The 14,197-nt window shown below is 36.6% G+C and overlaps 1 protein-coding gene across 1 annotated transcript in view; it reads left to right on the forward strand.

Annotated features, from left to right (window-relative positions):
* The window catches only part of TAF5L (TATA-box binding protein associated factor 5 like), a 31,430-nt gene that overhangs the window by 5,345 nt on the left and 11,888 nt on the right, over positions 1-14,197 (forward strand). Inside the window, exons 2-3 of the mRNA XM_021000429.2 lie at positions 9,836-9,980; positions 12,750-12,854. Coding sequence (XP_020856088.1) covers positions 9,839-9,980; positions 12,750-12,854 — 247 coding nt within the window. The 5' untranslated portion in view covers positions 9,836-9,838. The remainder of the gene's footprint in view (positions 1-9,835; positions 9,981-12,749; positions 12,855-14,197) is intronic.

The raw sequence follows: 14,197 nt of genomic DNA on the forward strand, positions 1-14,197 counted from the left end.
AGCGACTTTCTTAAGGTCACATAACTAGTTAGCAACAAGATTGGGACTCAAGGCTGACTCTCATTTCAATAATACTCTTTCAGTCAAACTTCTTTGGTATAATAATGGGTGCTCTAAAAACAGGTAGCATATGGCTCCAAAAGATGGTTACTAAGGGATGCCATACATAATGCCTTTGGAAGCAAGGTGATGTTAATTTGTCAGCATAATCTCTGTTCCTATTCAGAAAAAGACATTTAATAATAGAATCAAAGAGTATGAAGAAACCAAGAAGTTGTTTTTGTATATATTCAGATAGAATATTTATCTTATTCTAGACTGAAAGCAGTTTAATAATAAGATAAATAGATAAAATACTGAACCCAAATTAAGTTGAATTTTTAGCTTGACTATTTGACTCTCCTCCAGCCCCTATCAGTTGACTAGAAAATAAACCAATATACAATTCTCAGACCCTTAGTCCCATAGTAAAACTTGTCTCAATTAAAAAAAAACTCATTAGTTTTTTTTTCTGGTGGTATTAGTGTATTTGTACTGCCCTATGCACACTTTTATCCTGTGTCCTTTATAAGCAACTATATAGATGCTCATTCTAATGATGCAGAGAGAGCAGGGAAGGACTGGTTGCATTCTATGTAGCTCTTGTCTGTGTCCTCCCAGAATTTAACCACAGGGGGTTTGCCCAGTGTGTAAAAGATCTTTATTTTCCTTTGACATCATGTGGATACCACTGGAAAGCTCTCCAACAATTATCCTTCACCCTCACCATATGATCAGCCCATTTTAAAAATATATGTTACTCTGATGGCCTCCTTTTCTCCAGTTCTTTGCTATTCCTTATTTGTTGTGTTACAACTTGCTTACACTCATCCTGAGCCCATCTGTAGCTTTCTGTATGATAATCAATGTGAATTTTTCAGAGGCTGAAATGTTATATAACTTGCAGGCATGTAGTAACAGTAGAATATTGGTGTGTTTTTAGAAAAATAGCCCTAACACCACCTTCACTTCTTTGCAGAGGTAGGTGTAGAATACTGCAGATAATATCAGACTTTTTTGATGTTTTGATTTGTTTTGCTGAACTTTTTTCCTACTTTATATTATAAAAGTTGGCTCTTTGGTAGATATAAGGGAAAGAATTGGAATAAAAGCAAAAGATATCAATAAAAATTACTTTAAAACAACAAAAAGAGAAGTCTTCATCTAAGGGAGATATTTGGAGTCGTTAATGGAGTTCTTCAATTTTCTCTAGACAGTCTAGCCTGCATTCTTAATTCTGAACACAACTCATTTTCCATTTACAGAGTTTGTCCAAGATAAATAGATAAATTCTATAGATTGTCCATCCAACTGCATGGCATAGTCTATAGGATAGGCATTTTTTACCCTCTTGGTTTTTTCTGAGTGGCTTGTTAGGACAAACTCTTCTCAGTGGTTATGGATCTTGTCCAGGAGGCTCTGCAGTGTTTTAGGGCTTGCTCTAACTAGCACAATGTCATCTGTACACAAGTATCTGGAGGACTTCATCTATAGAGAAGCTCTTTTCGACTTTGACTCTTCACTGGAACTCCCACATAACACTGGTAAATACCTCTGGCAAACATGCTTCCATTTTTTATGCCTTACTTGACAATCAGAAGGTCATCAGACAATCTTATTTCTGTTATATCTTCGATTGAGTCTTATAATTTTGACATACCTGCCAGGAACCTTTTGGAAGAAAACCTTTAAGGCTTCATCTTTACTGAAGCAAAAGTTTTTTAGTCAACAAACAATGGAATCTTGTCTTCTCTACAGCTTTTGGTCAGTTGTATAATAGTAGAGATGTGGTTTACTATGGACTTTCACTTGCAAAAAGTCTGCTTGTTCCTATTAATGCCCTCTTCTTGGATGTATTTGCGTCAGGGTCTGACTGTGTGGGTGCTTTCCTTGTTTTTCCACATCAGTGACTCAGCTGAGCTCCTCCTTTACCCCACAAGGGGAGGCAGGCACTGATTCTCCCCATTCACTCAAAGGAAAGAGAGAGCAACAGAAGTCAAAAGAAGATATGGACAGCTGAGTATTGTGGCAGAAAGAACTAGAGGGAGAAAAACTTCCATTTCTGAGGAAAAGGGGACAGGGAATGCAGCTGGGTTTATTCAGGTCAGGCATCCAGCCCATTTCTCATGCCCCTGCAAACCTCCTCCCTCCACCCAGGTAAAAGGAGAGTGGGGATCTGTGCAAGCAGTAAAAGGGGGAAGACCTAAGAGTAAGGAAGAAAATCAGAGAGAGGTGCCTGGGAACACAAAAAGAAGGCTAAAGTACCAAAGGGTCACGGTAGAGAAAGCTGAAGTAAGTTGATCATAAACTGATAAGCCAATGGAAAGGCACATAAGGACAGAATGAAAATGAATAAAAATGTGAAAAAGAGGCCAAAACACTTTAAACAAGTATGCTATGAAAGGAGAGGAACCAAAATTCCCCAATCAAAATGAGAATCCTGCAGCTTTTCCAGAGATCATGGAACAACAGGAAAAGGTTCCAGAATAGGTCACAAAAGAAAGCAAATCTCTTTTAAAACAAGATATTAGGAAGGAAATTTGATTGGAAATCACAGCTCTGAATGCAGAATTTTAAAACAAACAGCAGGACAGAAAAAAATTGAAAACATGATGAGTTGAAATGCAGGGAAAGAAAATAAAATTTGGCACACAAAAATACTATGAATTTGGCAGAAGAAAAGCAAAGGGCAACATTTTAAAAAAGCAAACGAACCATGAATTCCATATAAGCAAAAGCAACTTACCTTGAAGACTTGATGTGCAGAATTAACCTAAGGATCATAGCTCTTCTCTAGAAGAACATAAAAGAACCTGTATATACTGTAGAAAATAACACAAGGCTGTTCAGAACTTTTAAATAGAAGCAGCAAAATATGATCTTTTGGGTCCACAGATCCAACAGAAGAAAAATTCCATGCTGAAACACTAAAAAATGTAGTGGTTAAGTTCGACAATCCCAGTACCATAAGAGGATTTACAAGCAACCAGGAGAACTTTAAATGTGAAAGAACCTAAATTTGATTAACTCAGTATCTCTCCATAGTCATGAGAAATCAGAGGAAGAATGGAATAAGATAGCCTAAAAATGAAAAGAATTCATGCTGCAATCCATAACATATCCTGAAAAACTGATCCCTAATCATCTATGTAAAATGATGGACCTTTAACTTAAAAAAGCCTTTTGAAATATTCCTGTAAAAATAAAGTAAGTAAACAGAATGTTCCAATTGCACACATATTCCAAAGAGAAGTAAGAGAAAGGCAAATTAGAGGAGTAAAAAAAATAAAGACAAACAAAAAGGACCTACAGGACTAAGGATTCAGGAGTTTGGAAGGGAAAAAATGGAACTCCATAGACTAAATCCTACAAATTTTATGTCTTATGGAGGAGGCAAAAATAGAAATTACATGTTTTAGGAAGGTGGAGGGGGAGTTGCACTCCCCCTCCCCCCAAGTACATAGTGAAGAAATGAATATTTCTTTAATCTATCAAATGGTATAGGAAGGTACAGGATAATTAGATAAAACCAATAAAGAGGATGAGTTGGACTGGGGGAAAGAAAGTTAAGTATGTCCCTAAAGTGTACCGTGTGGGAAAGAGGCCAAAAATTTATAATGAGTTTCATCTGGGGGAAAAGAGGCATTCTAAGAGACTTCATCTCTTCCCAGAAAAGGAGATGTATGAGTCTCCAAAAGCAACCAATGCAGCAGGGAGTATATAGAACCAGAGAGAGGATAATCTGTGCTTAGGGGTAGAGTGCATGTTTCAAGGATAGATGTCAAAACCAGGCCTCATAATTTAGGATACAAAATGATTCTTACCATGCCACATTATTTCCTTCATGAACTAATGCTTCTAAGAGCGACAGAGCAAAAAATAGAGAGGATATGAGGTAAGCTCTGCAAGTGGAATAGAGGGAGGTTAGACTTGATACTTCAGAAGCTCTACCTGCATGAGGAACACAATAAAATTTTTAAAAAAAGACAAATAAAGGTATATAGCCAGTGCAACAGGATAGAATTTAGGGCAGATTAGAAGGGAAAAGAAATAAGGAAGCTAAAGCAAAGGAAAACTTCTTAGAAAATGATACAGCAAAAGAATGGTATTTAAAATAAGAGTAGAGAAAGGAAAGACTTTGAACTTCACACCTAAGTGGGTCAAAAAGAAAACTTAAAAAGGGGAAGAAATAAAGAAAAGAAAAGAAAAAATAATTTAAGTAAATTCAAGGAACTTAGGATGAGGCGGAACTTTGTAAGAATTTGTGGAAATAGAATAGCATCAAAGAAGTATAAGCAAAAATTAATCCCAGGGAAAGATTATGAACTTAAAAGAAGAGCATTATTTAAAAAAAAAATACAAAGAAAATGAATGAAGTAAAACACAAACTTAATGATTATAACCTTAAGTATTTTATTGGGTTAAGCAAGCTAATAAAATAAGCTTTGCAGAATTAACAAGAAATACAGAAAGAAATGAAAATAAGAGGCTTTAACAGAATTTATCATGCATTGTAACTAAATTAAGTTATGCAGAGTAATGTAAAGAGAATCAGGAAAACAATATATACAATGTAGAGCAGTATAAATGGAAAGAACAAAAAAGAAAATGAATGTAATAAAATCTAAAATGTGGCTAAACTTGGCCTAGGGGGAAAAAACCCCAAACATGTGCCACCATCACTATTGCCCCTTCTTTGCAAGAGAGGGGAACTTTGGATGTGGAATACCATATATACCGTAATACATTGCCAATTTGTTGGTTTACTGAACTGATTTTTTTCTGCTCTTTAAAGCTTTGGTACAAAGGATGTCTCAATGGAGATGAATGTATTTGGGAATAAACATCATATAAAACAAAAGGCATCAATAAGATAAAATTTAAATAAAAAAAATGAGCATTTTTGTTGTTGAGACTAAGTATTTTCATGAAACAAAGTCTCTTTAAAGGTATATACGCATTCATCTGTGGATCTTACTTTTCTCTGGGAATAAGCCTTGAGGGGAAAATTTGTTTTGCTAGACATTGAAACTAAGAGTGTGCGTGTATGCGTCCACGTGTGTTTAATTCAATTGAAATATGTGTGCATTGGAAACAACTATTAAGTAAATGGATTGTTTGTGGTTGTTTATTTGTCAGTATAGTTAGAGCAACAGACTAATTGCTAGAATTTTTTAATTAAGCTCTACAGTTGGTTTACTGTCTGATCTTGAAAAAAGTCATAATTTACAGGAATTGGTTTCACAGAGAATACTATTTATAATTAATTTAAGGAGAAAATCTTATCCTCTAAAAATTAGCTTTCAATGGATGCAAATAGTTTTTGTTCTTGCCATTATTATTTGCACACACTCGCTTTCTGCTGCTTACCTTGCATTTCTCTTCTGCCTCTTCTTTCACACAGTTGTCTAATCAACTACCATTTATTAAGCACCTGCTATAGCTAGGCAGGGCAGCTAGATGGCACAATGAACAGAATGCTGGACCTGGAGTCAGGAAAACCTGCTTACAAATCTGGCTTCAGACACTTACTAGCTGTGTGGCCCTGGACAAGTCATTTAATCCTATTTGCCTCAGTTCCTCATCTGTAAAATGAGCTGGAGAAGGAAATGGCAAACCACTCCAGTATCTTTACCCTTTTACCCAGAAAACCCCGAATGGGGTCACAACTGAACAACAACATAGCTAGGAACTTTCTAAGCACTGGAGATATAAAAAGGGACCAATAAAATAAAATAAAGTCCTGTACTCAAGGAGCTCACCATCTAATGGGAAAGACAACATTCAAACAACTAAGATATATACAGGATAAATTGGGGGTAGACTCAAAGGGAAAGCTCTAAGATTAAGGAGGACTGAGAAAGGTTTCTTGTAGAAGGTAGCTGAGACTTGAAGAAAGCCAAAAGGCAGGAATGAGGAGGGAGAGCATCTCACGTATGGGAGATAGCCAGTGAAAATGCTCACTTGGGAGAGGAAGTGTCTTGTGCAAGAAACAGTAAGGAGAGCAAGGTCATTGGATTATAGAAGGTGTGGAGGGGAATAAAGTGTAAAAAGACTGGAAAGGTTAGGAACAAGCCAGGTTATAAAAGGCTCTAAAAGCCAAACAGGATTTTATATTTGATCTTGGAGGTAACATGGAGCCACTGAAGTTTATTGAATGGGTAGGAAGGTGATACAGTCAATCCTATGCTTTAGGGAGATTAATTTTACAGTTGAGTGGAAGATAGATTGGAGTAGGCAAAAAATGAGGCAGGGCTAGCAACCAACAGGCTATTACAATAGTCCAGGCATGAAGTGATGAGGCCTACACCAGAGTGATTAAAGTATCAGGGGAGAGAAGAGGGCACATACAAGAGATACTTTAGAGGTAGAAATTGACAAGACTTGAGAATTGATTAGGGGGGAGGGGAGGAGCTGGGGAGGTGGTGAGAGAAAATGAGGTACTGAAGGAGACACCTAGGTTGACAACCCAAGTGACTGGGAAGATAATAGTACCATCAACAGTAATAGGGAATTTAGGAAGAGGGGAAGGTTTAGGTAGAAAGACAATGAGTTTAATATATCTATAGGACATAGAGTTTCAGATATTTAATGGGCAGTTGGAGATGCAAGGCTGAAGGTCCAGGACAGAGGTTAGGGAAGGATAAGAAGGTGATTGAAAGTCATCTGCATAGCGATGATAGTTGAAACCATGGAAGCTAATGAGATCATCAGATGAAACACAGTATAAAAAGAAAAAGGAGAGGGCCTGGTGCAGAGCCTTGGGGGATACCCACAATTATTGGACACAATCTGGATGAAGGTTCAGCAAAGGATTCAGAGAAGAAACAATCAAGACCGGAGAACCAGAAGAGAGCAGCAGTGTTACAAAAACCTAGAGAGAAGAGAGTATCCAGGAAATGAGGGTGATTGACAGTGTCAAAGGTGCAGAGAGGTCAAAAAGGATGAGGATTGAGATCATTAATGCCTTTGGAGAGAAGCGTTTTTAGTTGAATGATACAGTTGGAAGTCAGACTGAAAAGAGATAAGAGAGTGAGAAGTGGAGACTTCAGTTGTAGATGGCCTTCTGAAGGACTTTAGCCACAAAGAGGAGAAATACAGAATTATAATTATTGGGGATGGGTAGATCAAGTGAGGAATTTTTGAGGAGGAGGCATGAGAATTGGGCATGTTTGTAGGTAGCAGCCACTAGAGAGGAAATGATTGATTAGTGAAATAGTAGGAATGATAGAGAGGACAGTCTGCTGGAGAAGATTGTGGGCATACAGTGTCTCCTTGCATACTTATACTCATGTTTAGGAAAAAAAAAGAATTGCATAAGTACGTGATGGAGAGGCAAAACTAGACAACAGTTCACGTGAAAAAAGATCTAGGAGTTTTAATCAACTACAAGCAGTATAATCAAGAGGATAAGACTAAGCCACAAAAGCTAAGGTGATTTTTACTTTTATTAATAGAAACATAGTGAGGTTATGGTCCCACTGTACTCTTGGTATAGTCAGTTTACATTTGGAATATTGTGTTCAGTTCTTAGCACCATATTTTAGAAAGAGTGTTGTTTAACTGGACCAGTTCCAGAAGAAAATGAAGGAGGGAAGAAGTTTTTATTAAATGTTTGCTATATTCCAGGCACTGTGCTAAGCACTTTACAAATATCTCATTTAATGCTCACAATAACCCTGAAAGGTAGGTGTTTTTATGATTTTCATTTTACAATTAAGAAAATTGAGGCAGCCAGAGATTAAGTGACTTGCCCAGGTCACACAGCTAGTCTGTGTCTGAGGCTGTAAGCAGGTCTTCCTGACTCTATGCCCAGTACTTTATTAACTGTGCTACCAACTGCCTCTAAGGTAACTAGATAGGTGACGGGACTTGAAGCCATGCCATGAAACAATTGAAAGGAACTATAGTTAGTCTGGAGAAAAGAAGATTTAGTGTATCATGATAGCTATCTTCATATATTTGCAGGTCTGTTAAGTAGGAGAAGGATTAGATCTGTTTGCTTGACTCCAAAGGACAGAACTTTGAACAATGGGTAGAAGTTGTAGAGAAATAGATTTTAGCTCCACGTATTTTAGCTCCTTATGTGGTCTTTAAAGAAACTATATTTAAAGCTGTATTAAAGTGGTTTGGTCTTAGTTTCCCATCATTGGAGGTTTTCAAGTAGATACTAAACATTGGGCATGGGGATGGTGAGGAGTGTTATAGATAGAAATCGTATTCCATATAGGAGATAGACAAGATGACTTCTGAGGTCCCTCCCTACTAAGACCCTCATCACATCTGTGTCTAGCACCACCCACCCCACCCCATCCCCTACTCCTTGAGTACACTAATGTTTGTCATTCTAAATCCTATGTGAGGCTGGACCTTAATTAACAACAGAGAAACTGGAAAAGTTTGTAAGCAAAGATGAGGTGGTGTGTGAGAGGAATTATTATACATGCTTGAAATTATTGGGTATGAGGAGGGCTTAAGATGTGTACCTTTCAGAAGAGCTTAAGAAGTGTTGGTAGCAGACTGGGAGATTTGGGATTATGCCTAACTAGGAAGTGGCAGGGCTATACTTCTTTTCAGAAATGTAGCAAGGCTTAGTTGCTGCAATGGAAAAAGCATTGTCCCTGGAGTCAAAGCTTCAAATTCTAGCTCTGGTGCTTACTACTATGTGGCGTTGGACAAGTCACTCAGGGGTTGGGCCGAGGTTCCTTCTAGCTCTAGATACGTGATTTTGTGAACCAATCATCATAATTCTCCACAAGTTAATTCTAAGAGCAAGGATTTTCTAGCAATAGCAGAAAGATCTTCTGGTTCATCTGGAAGAAGTCCAGTGTTATTTATCACTGCTGCTGAAGGACTACTTCCTTTTCCTCTAGCCCTCCCTTGCCAGGATTTCTAGAATGAGAAGGAGAGGAGGGAGTATAGTAGCTCTTTTCTGCTCTAGTCAAGGTCTTGATTCTTAGCCTCTACTTTCCCCTTCAGCAAAACTTTGAGGATATGAAGAGTAGCTCCTCACAAAAAGATTATGTCCCTTCTGTTTTGGGTTTGTTTTTTTTTTAATAATGATTAGTATGTACACTTGGGAAAATGACATGTATTCTAAATTAACTATAATCCTACTCTGGGCCCTTTCTTCACTTCTAACTAAATGATATGTGCTAGATATGCTTATCATTGTCCAATAACATTTTTACTTTTTTGAAGGTGGAAAATTAACTCTACCTTTTTTTTAAAGATACTGCTTTTTCTAAGCCTAATTCCAACACATACCCATACTTTGCTACTATGTTAATGTTTTTACATAAATAGTACTTAATAATGAGAGAAGAAAAAGGATATTCAAGCAATGTTTTCAGAGTAAAATAATGTTGGCAGTCTTTTCCTTTTGATTTGAAATAGATATATTTTATAGTCTGCCAAATTACTAACTTTCTGTCTTACTCAGAGTCTAAGGAACCAGTTTTTATGTTTTCTAGATTTTTTTTCCCCCATAACCTCCTGTCTCGTTTTAGGTTTTTGGAGAGATTTTGTATGTATGTGATTTGAGTGCTAATTAGAATCTGTTCCAATCAGGAAAAATAAAGGGACTTAAAATTCAAACCAGTCATATTTATTCGTTGTTAACAGTTCTAACGAAAGCTTTGATGAGCAAGATTGACATTTTTGCCTAAAGTGGAATTTAATGGTTATCTTGGAATTATATGCTGTCCATGGTCTTCATAATTGATATTTAAAAAGAAAAAGCTAAAATAGAGATTTGCGTTATATATGGTTTATTACCTTTCTTCTCCTTTTGGAGGTCATGAAACGAGTACGCACAGAACAGATTCAGATGGCAGTATCCTGCTACCTCAAACGACGCCAATATGTAGATTCAGAAGGCCCCTTAAAACAAGGATTGCGGCTGTCTCAGACTCCTGAAGAGATGGCAGCTAATCTCACAGGTAATAAATAGTCTAATGGTCCAGTCTGGCCACTTTTCCCATCTTTGTCCTCTTTAATGCCATTTCTACTACTCCCAAAAGCACATGTGGAACTGTGATGTTTCAGTACAAATGGGATAGTTCCCCTCCCCTTAGTGATGAAAACAGTTTGTTAAAGTAATTTTCATAGATCTTTTCCATTTTTCTTCTATTGGTCATTGTTCTATTTCTGCACTTAAATGCCCTTGGGATAACTTTGCTTAATTTCATCTCTTGCCTAGCTTTCTTTAAATTGATCATATCTTACACTGCTTCTCTCCATTTTATGAAATATCCTATTAAACTGAGCTCCTTAAGAGCAGTAACTTTTTTTACTCCTCAGTACTTAACACAGTGCCTCAAATATAGTAGGTACTTAATACTTGTTGACTTAAAATTGTCCATCATCTATTCAGCACATAATAGGAGCTTATTAAATGCTTATTGACTTAATAGTCTTGTCATCTGTTCCAAAGTGATTTTGACCACCATTTCCTGCCACTTAGCAAGTAAGCTAAATATTTGCTAGTCAAGGCACTTTCTGGGCTGGGTTGGTCTTCTTGTTTTGGCAATAACTTTACATTGGTTATACTTTTGTGTAGTTATTATGATTAGTGTGAATTTCATTTCAATTGTCCACTTCTCATTTTTTGTTGTCAGCTATTTGTTTAATAGTTCAGGACCAAGTAGTTTCGATTGTATGCCTTGTCTTTCATTAGTCTCACAAAGTACTCCTCTGATACTTCATTGTGGCTTGGAGGTGACCCCAGATTCTTAAAGTATACGTCAGTGAAACATAAGCTTTACCAGGTTCTAGCCTCTTCTGTAAAGGCATCAGATTTGCCTCAACAGTCTGGGCTTTCTGAGGATCAGCTAAGTGTGAAGAGACTCTTCACCAGAAGGCAGGCCACTTGGTAATATTCCATAATAACCCATGAAAAAAGAATACAAAATGGCCTTTATTCTTGTAAGGCCTCTTCTGTTTTTGCAGAAGGAAAAAAAAAATCTGGCAAAGGCTGCTAAGAATCATACGAGTTTTAGAGACCATGTATAAATTTACTTCGTTGTTGCTCAGTCATTCAACCATGTTCAGCTCTTCATGACCCTTTCTGGGTTTTCTTAGCAAAGATAGTAGAGTGGTTTGCCATTTCTTTCTCCAATGGATCAAGGCAAATAGAAGTTAAGTGACTTGCCCAGGGTCACATAGGTAGTGAATGTTGGAGGCCAGATTTGAACTTAGGTCTTCCCAACTCTCTATCCACTGAGCCATCTAGCTGCCTAAAGAAGTTCCTTTGACTAATACACTAAATGTGAGATTCTTGAACCATGATCAAATGGACATATTATTGAAGGAGCTGAATTATATCAGTCTTGACATTATTTCTGTAAATGAAACAAGAAGAAAGAAACACTGCAGCTAAATGGAAGAAATATCTCCAAGATACTCCTCGGAGAGGCCAAAGAAAGGAGTTGATGGAATTTTATCATACTTTAAAAGGAAAAGGAACAATATTTCATGAGCTATTAGTCATCTTGTGGTAGTACTGATAAGTATTTGTAAAAAGGCCATCATTAAAATAATGGCAGTTTATGTACCAACGTTGGTTGCTGAGGATGAAAAGGTAGAACAGTTCTAAAAGGAATACAACCTCCCTTCCTCCCCTTCTCCCAGATTAAATCCACATACATTCTCATATTCTGGTGACTTCTGTGCTAAGGTGGAAAAGGGTAAGGATGATGAGAGGTGCATGGTTTAGTAGGAATAAGTGAGAGAAAGACTTGCAGACAAGACAGAATCTTACACCTTTATATCATGGACACTTTTTTGAGAAAAAATAATTTAACAGACAGGAAAAGACTTGTTAATGATATGAGAGTTTTCCTTGAATCAGCTGTCTGTAGAAGACAGAATAATCATTTTATACACGTGTAAAGCAAGGGATGCCTACTGATGTAATTCACCAGTGACTTAGAATGAATTTCCTACTTTTTAGTACTTCCTGTAGACTCAGCTGCTTGTTTACTAAATTGTATCAGCACCAAAACTTAGATTCTGGGACTTAAGTCCTCATATGTGTCTTCATGTTAGAGATATTCATATTTAGAAGAATAATTATATTCCAAAGGAAATTTGGTTTTAGCTAAGTAACTCCTTTTGCCTTTTGAAATCTGGAAATATTTGAACTAAAGTTAATAATATATTGGTATTCAGGTGACAATCTATAGTTTTATTGTACCTTTTAGAAAGGGATAGATTCACTTCAGATGAACAAGTACAGTAGGAAAGCATTGCTGTTATTGACATAGTTTTGTTTTTGTTTTAAGTATTGTCTTAAAATACAGCACGATTAAAAATGTTCTCAAGGCAGATGAAACATCAGGCACATAAGTATAATTCAATAATTCAAATATTTGAAATGCTAATAGCAGATGAATTAATAAACTAGACATGTTACTATTCTTGGAAGAGAGTCATTATCTTTTAAAAATATTATTTTACTTATCTTGATTGTTTTATTTTATTGTAGAGTAATAGAGAAACTATTAGAAATATATTTAATAGAAAGATAGTGAAATGGTACATGGTTTTACAGGTTCCTGCAGATATTAGAAAAACATATAATATGTTGACCTTTTTGATTGTCTCCAGAGTTTGGTCTTGTGGTTAATTTTTAACACTACCCAATGCTTAGATGGTTAGTAATCGTAATTCTTTGCTTATTTTTGATGGATGTTTGTCTTCTTCCCTAGTCCAATCAGAGTCTGGTTGTGCCAACATAGTGTCTGCAGCCCCCTGCCAGGCTGAGCCTCAGCAATATGAAGTACAGTTTGGAAGATTACGGAATTTTCTCACTGGTGAGTACTTGTCTGGAATCTCTTCTTTTTATGCAAATTTGAACCATGTTTTTGATACTTCGAAATAAATCCACCAACTTGACGAAAAGACATGGGAAAATAAAGAACAAAAGACTGGGAAGTCTAGCAGCCTGTGCGTTAATCCTGGCTTTACCACTGTCTAGTTTTGTGGCCTTATATTAGTCATCTGACTTCCCTAAACCCTTTGTTTTCCCAGGTATAAAATGAGGATAGAGGGCAAGGTGATGGTGATTAGACAAAGATCCTGCCAAACGCTATGGTTCTCAACTTAAATTTAATTGAAAAGAAATCATATGGAAAACCTTGGGATCCTACTTATTATTCAGTCAAAGAAATCTAAAGCAAGATTCCTATCAGCAAAGAGATTACATTATAGTTAGTTAGAGATAACATATTCCCTAAGATACTTGGGAGACAAGATGGGAATATTTCATATTTTCACCTCATAGTGTTAATTGGTTTTTTATTTGAATAATATCTGACTAAAGTGTGTATGGGTATATTTAAATTGCAAGTGAATGTGAGGGACCACGAGTTATATAACCACATTACCGTAATTTTAATTTTTAATTCACATATGACCTCATAATAGAAAAGGTAGTTGGTAACTTAAAAGACAATGTAGTAAAATGGAAAGATGCTGGATTTGGAGCCAAGGGATCTGGATTCAGATGCCAGTTCTTCCACCTGTATGACCTGGGGCAAGTCACTCAACTCTCTAGGAGTTGGTTTTCTCATCTGTAAAATGGGCTAGACCAGCCATTTAAGGTCCCTCCCAGTTTTAAATCAGTGATCCTTTGAATAGTAGTAAATGATTTTAAAAAAAAACCAACATAGGAAGTGAATATCATAAGAAAAATACCAAGAGATTCAGAGTGAGTCACATACTGTAAATGTGGCATGTTACTGAAAAGCAAGATGCTGGGATTCATTAGTAGAAGTGTGACAGGTCCAAGTTATGAGCTAATTCTCCATTATGCTTACTGTTGTCCAGATCATTTACAGAATACCATCCTTCTTCAATCAGTATCATAATGTTAGCATTGGAAGGTGCTTTAATAATGACCATCTAACCCCTTCATCTTACTGATGAAGTACTGGAACCCCAGAAAGGTCAAGGGACTCGGCCCAAGGTCACTCCCAAACCATTTCTTGAACCCAGCTTCCCCTAAATCCTAGTCCTGTGCACCCATACCCCAAAGACTCAGAGGACATAGTAATATTAGAGAAGTTTAGCAAAGAATTTTGTTTGCCACAGGAAGTTTTGAAAAACAGCACTTGTTATATTTTGTGGGAAGAAAAATATACATTAAAATATTTAA

Source organism: Phascolarctos cinereus, unplaced genomic scaffold (genome assembly GCF_003287225.1).
Source record: "Phascolarctos cinereus isolate Bilbo 61053 unplaced genomic scaffold, phaCin_HiC Scaffold_5;HRSCAF=322, whole genome shotgun sequence".
In the NCBI taxonomy this organism is placed as follows: domain Eukaryota; kingdom Metazoa; phylum Chordata; class Mammalia; order Diprotodontia; family Phascolarctidae; genus Phascolarctos; species Phascolarctos cinereus.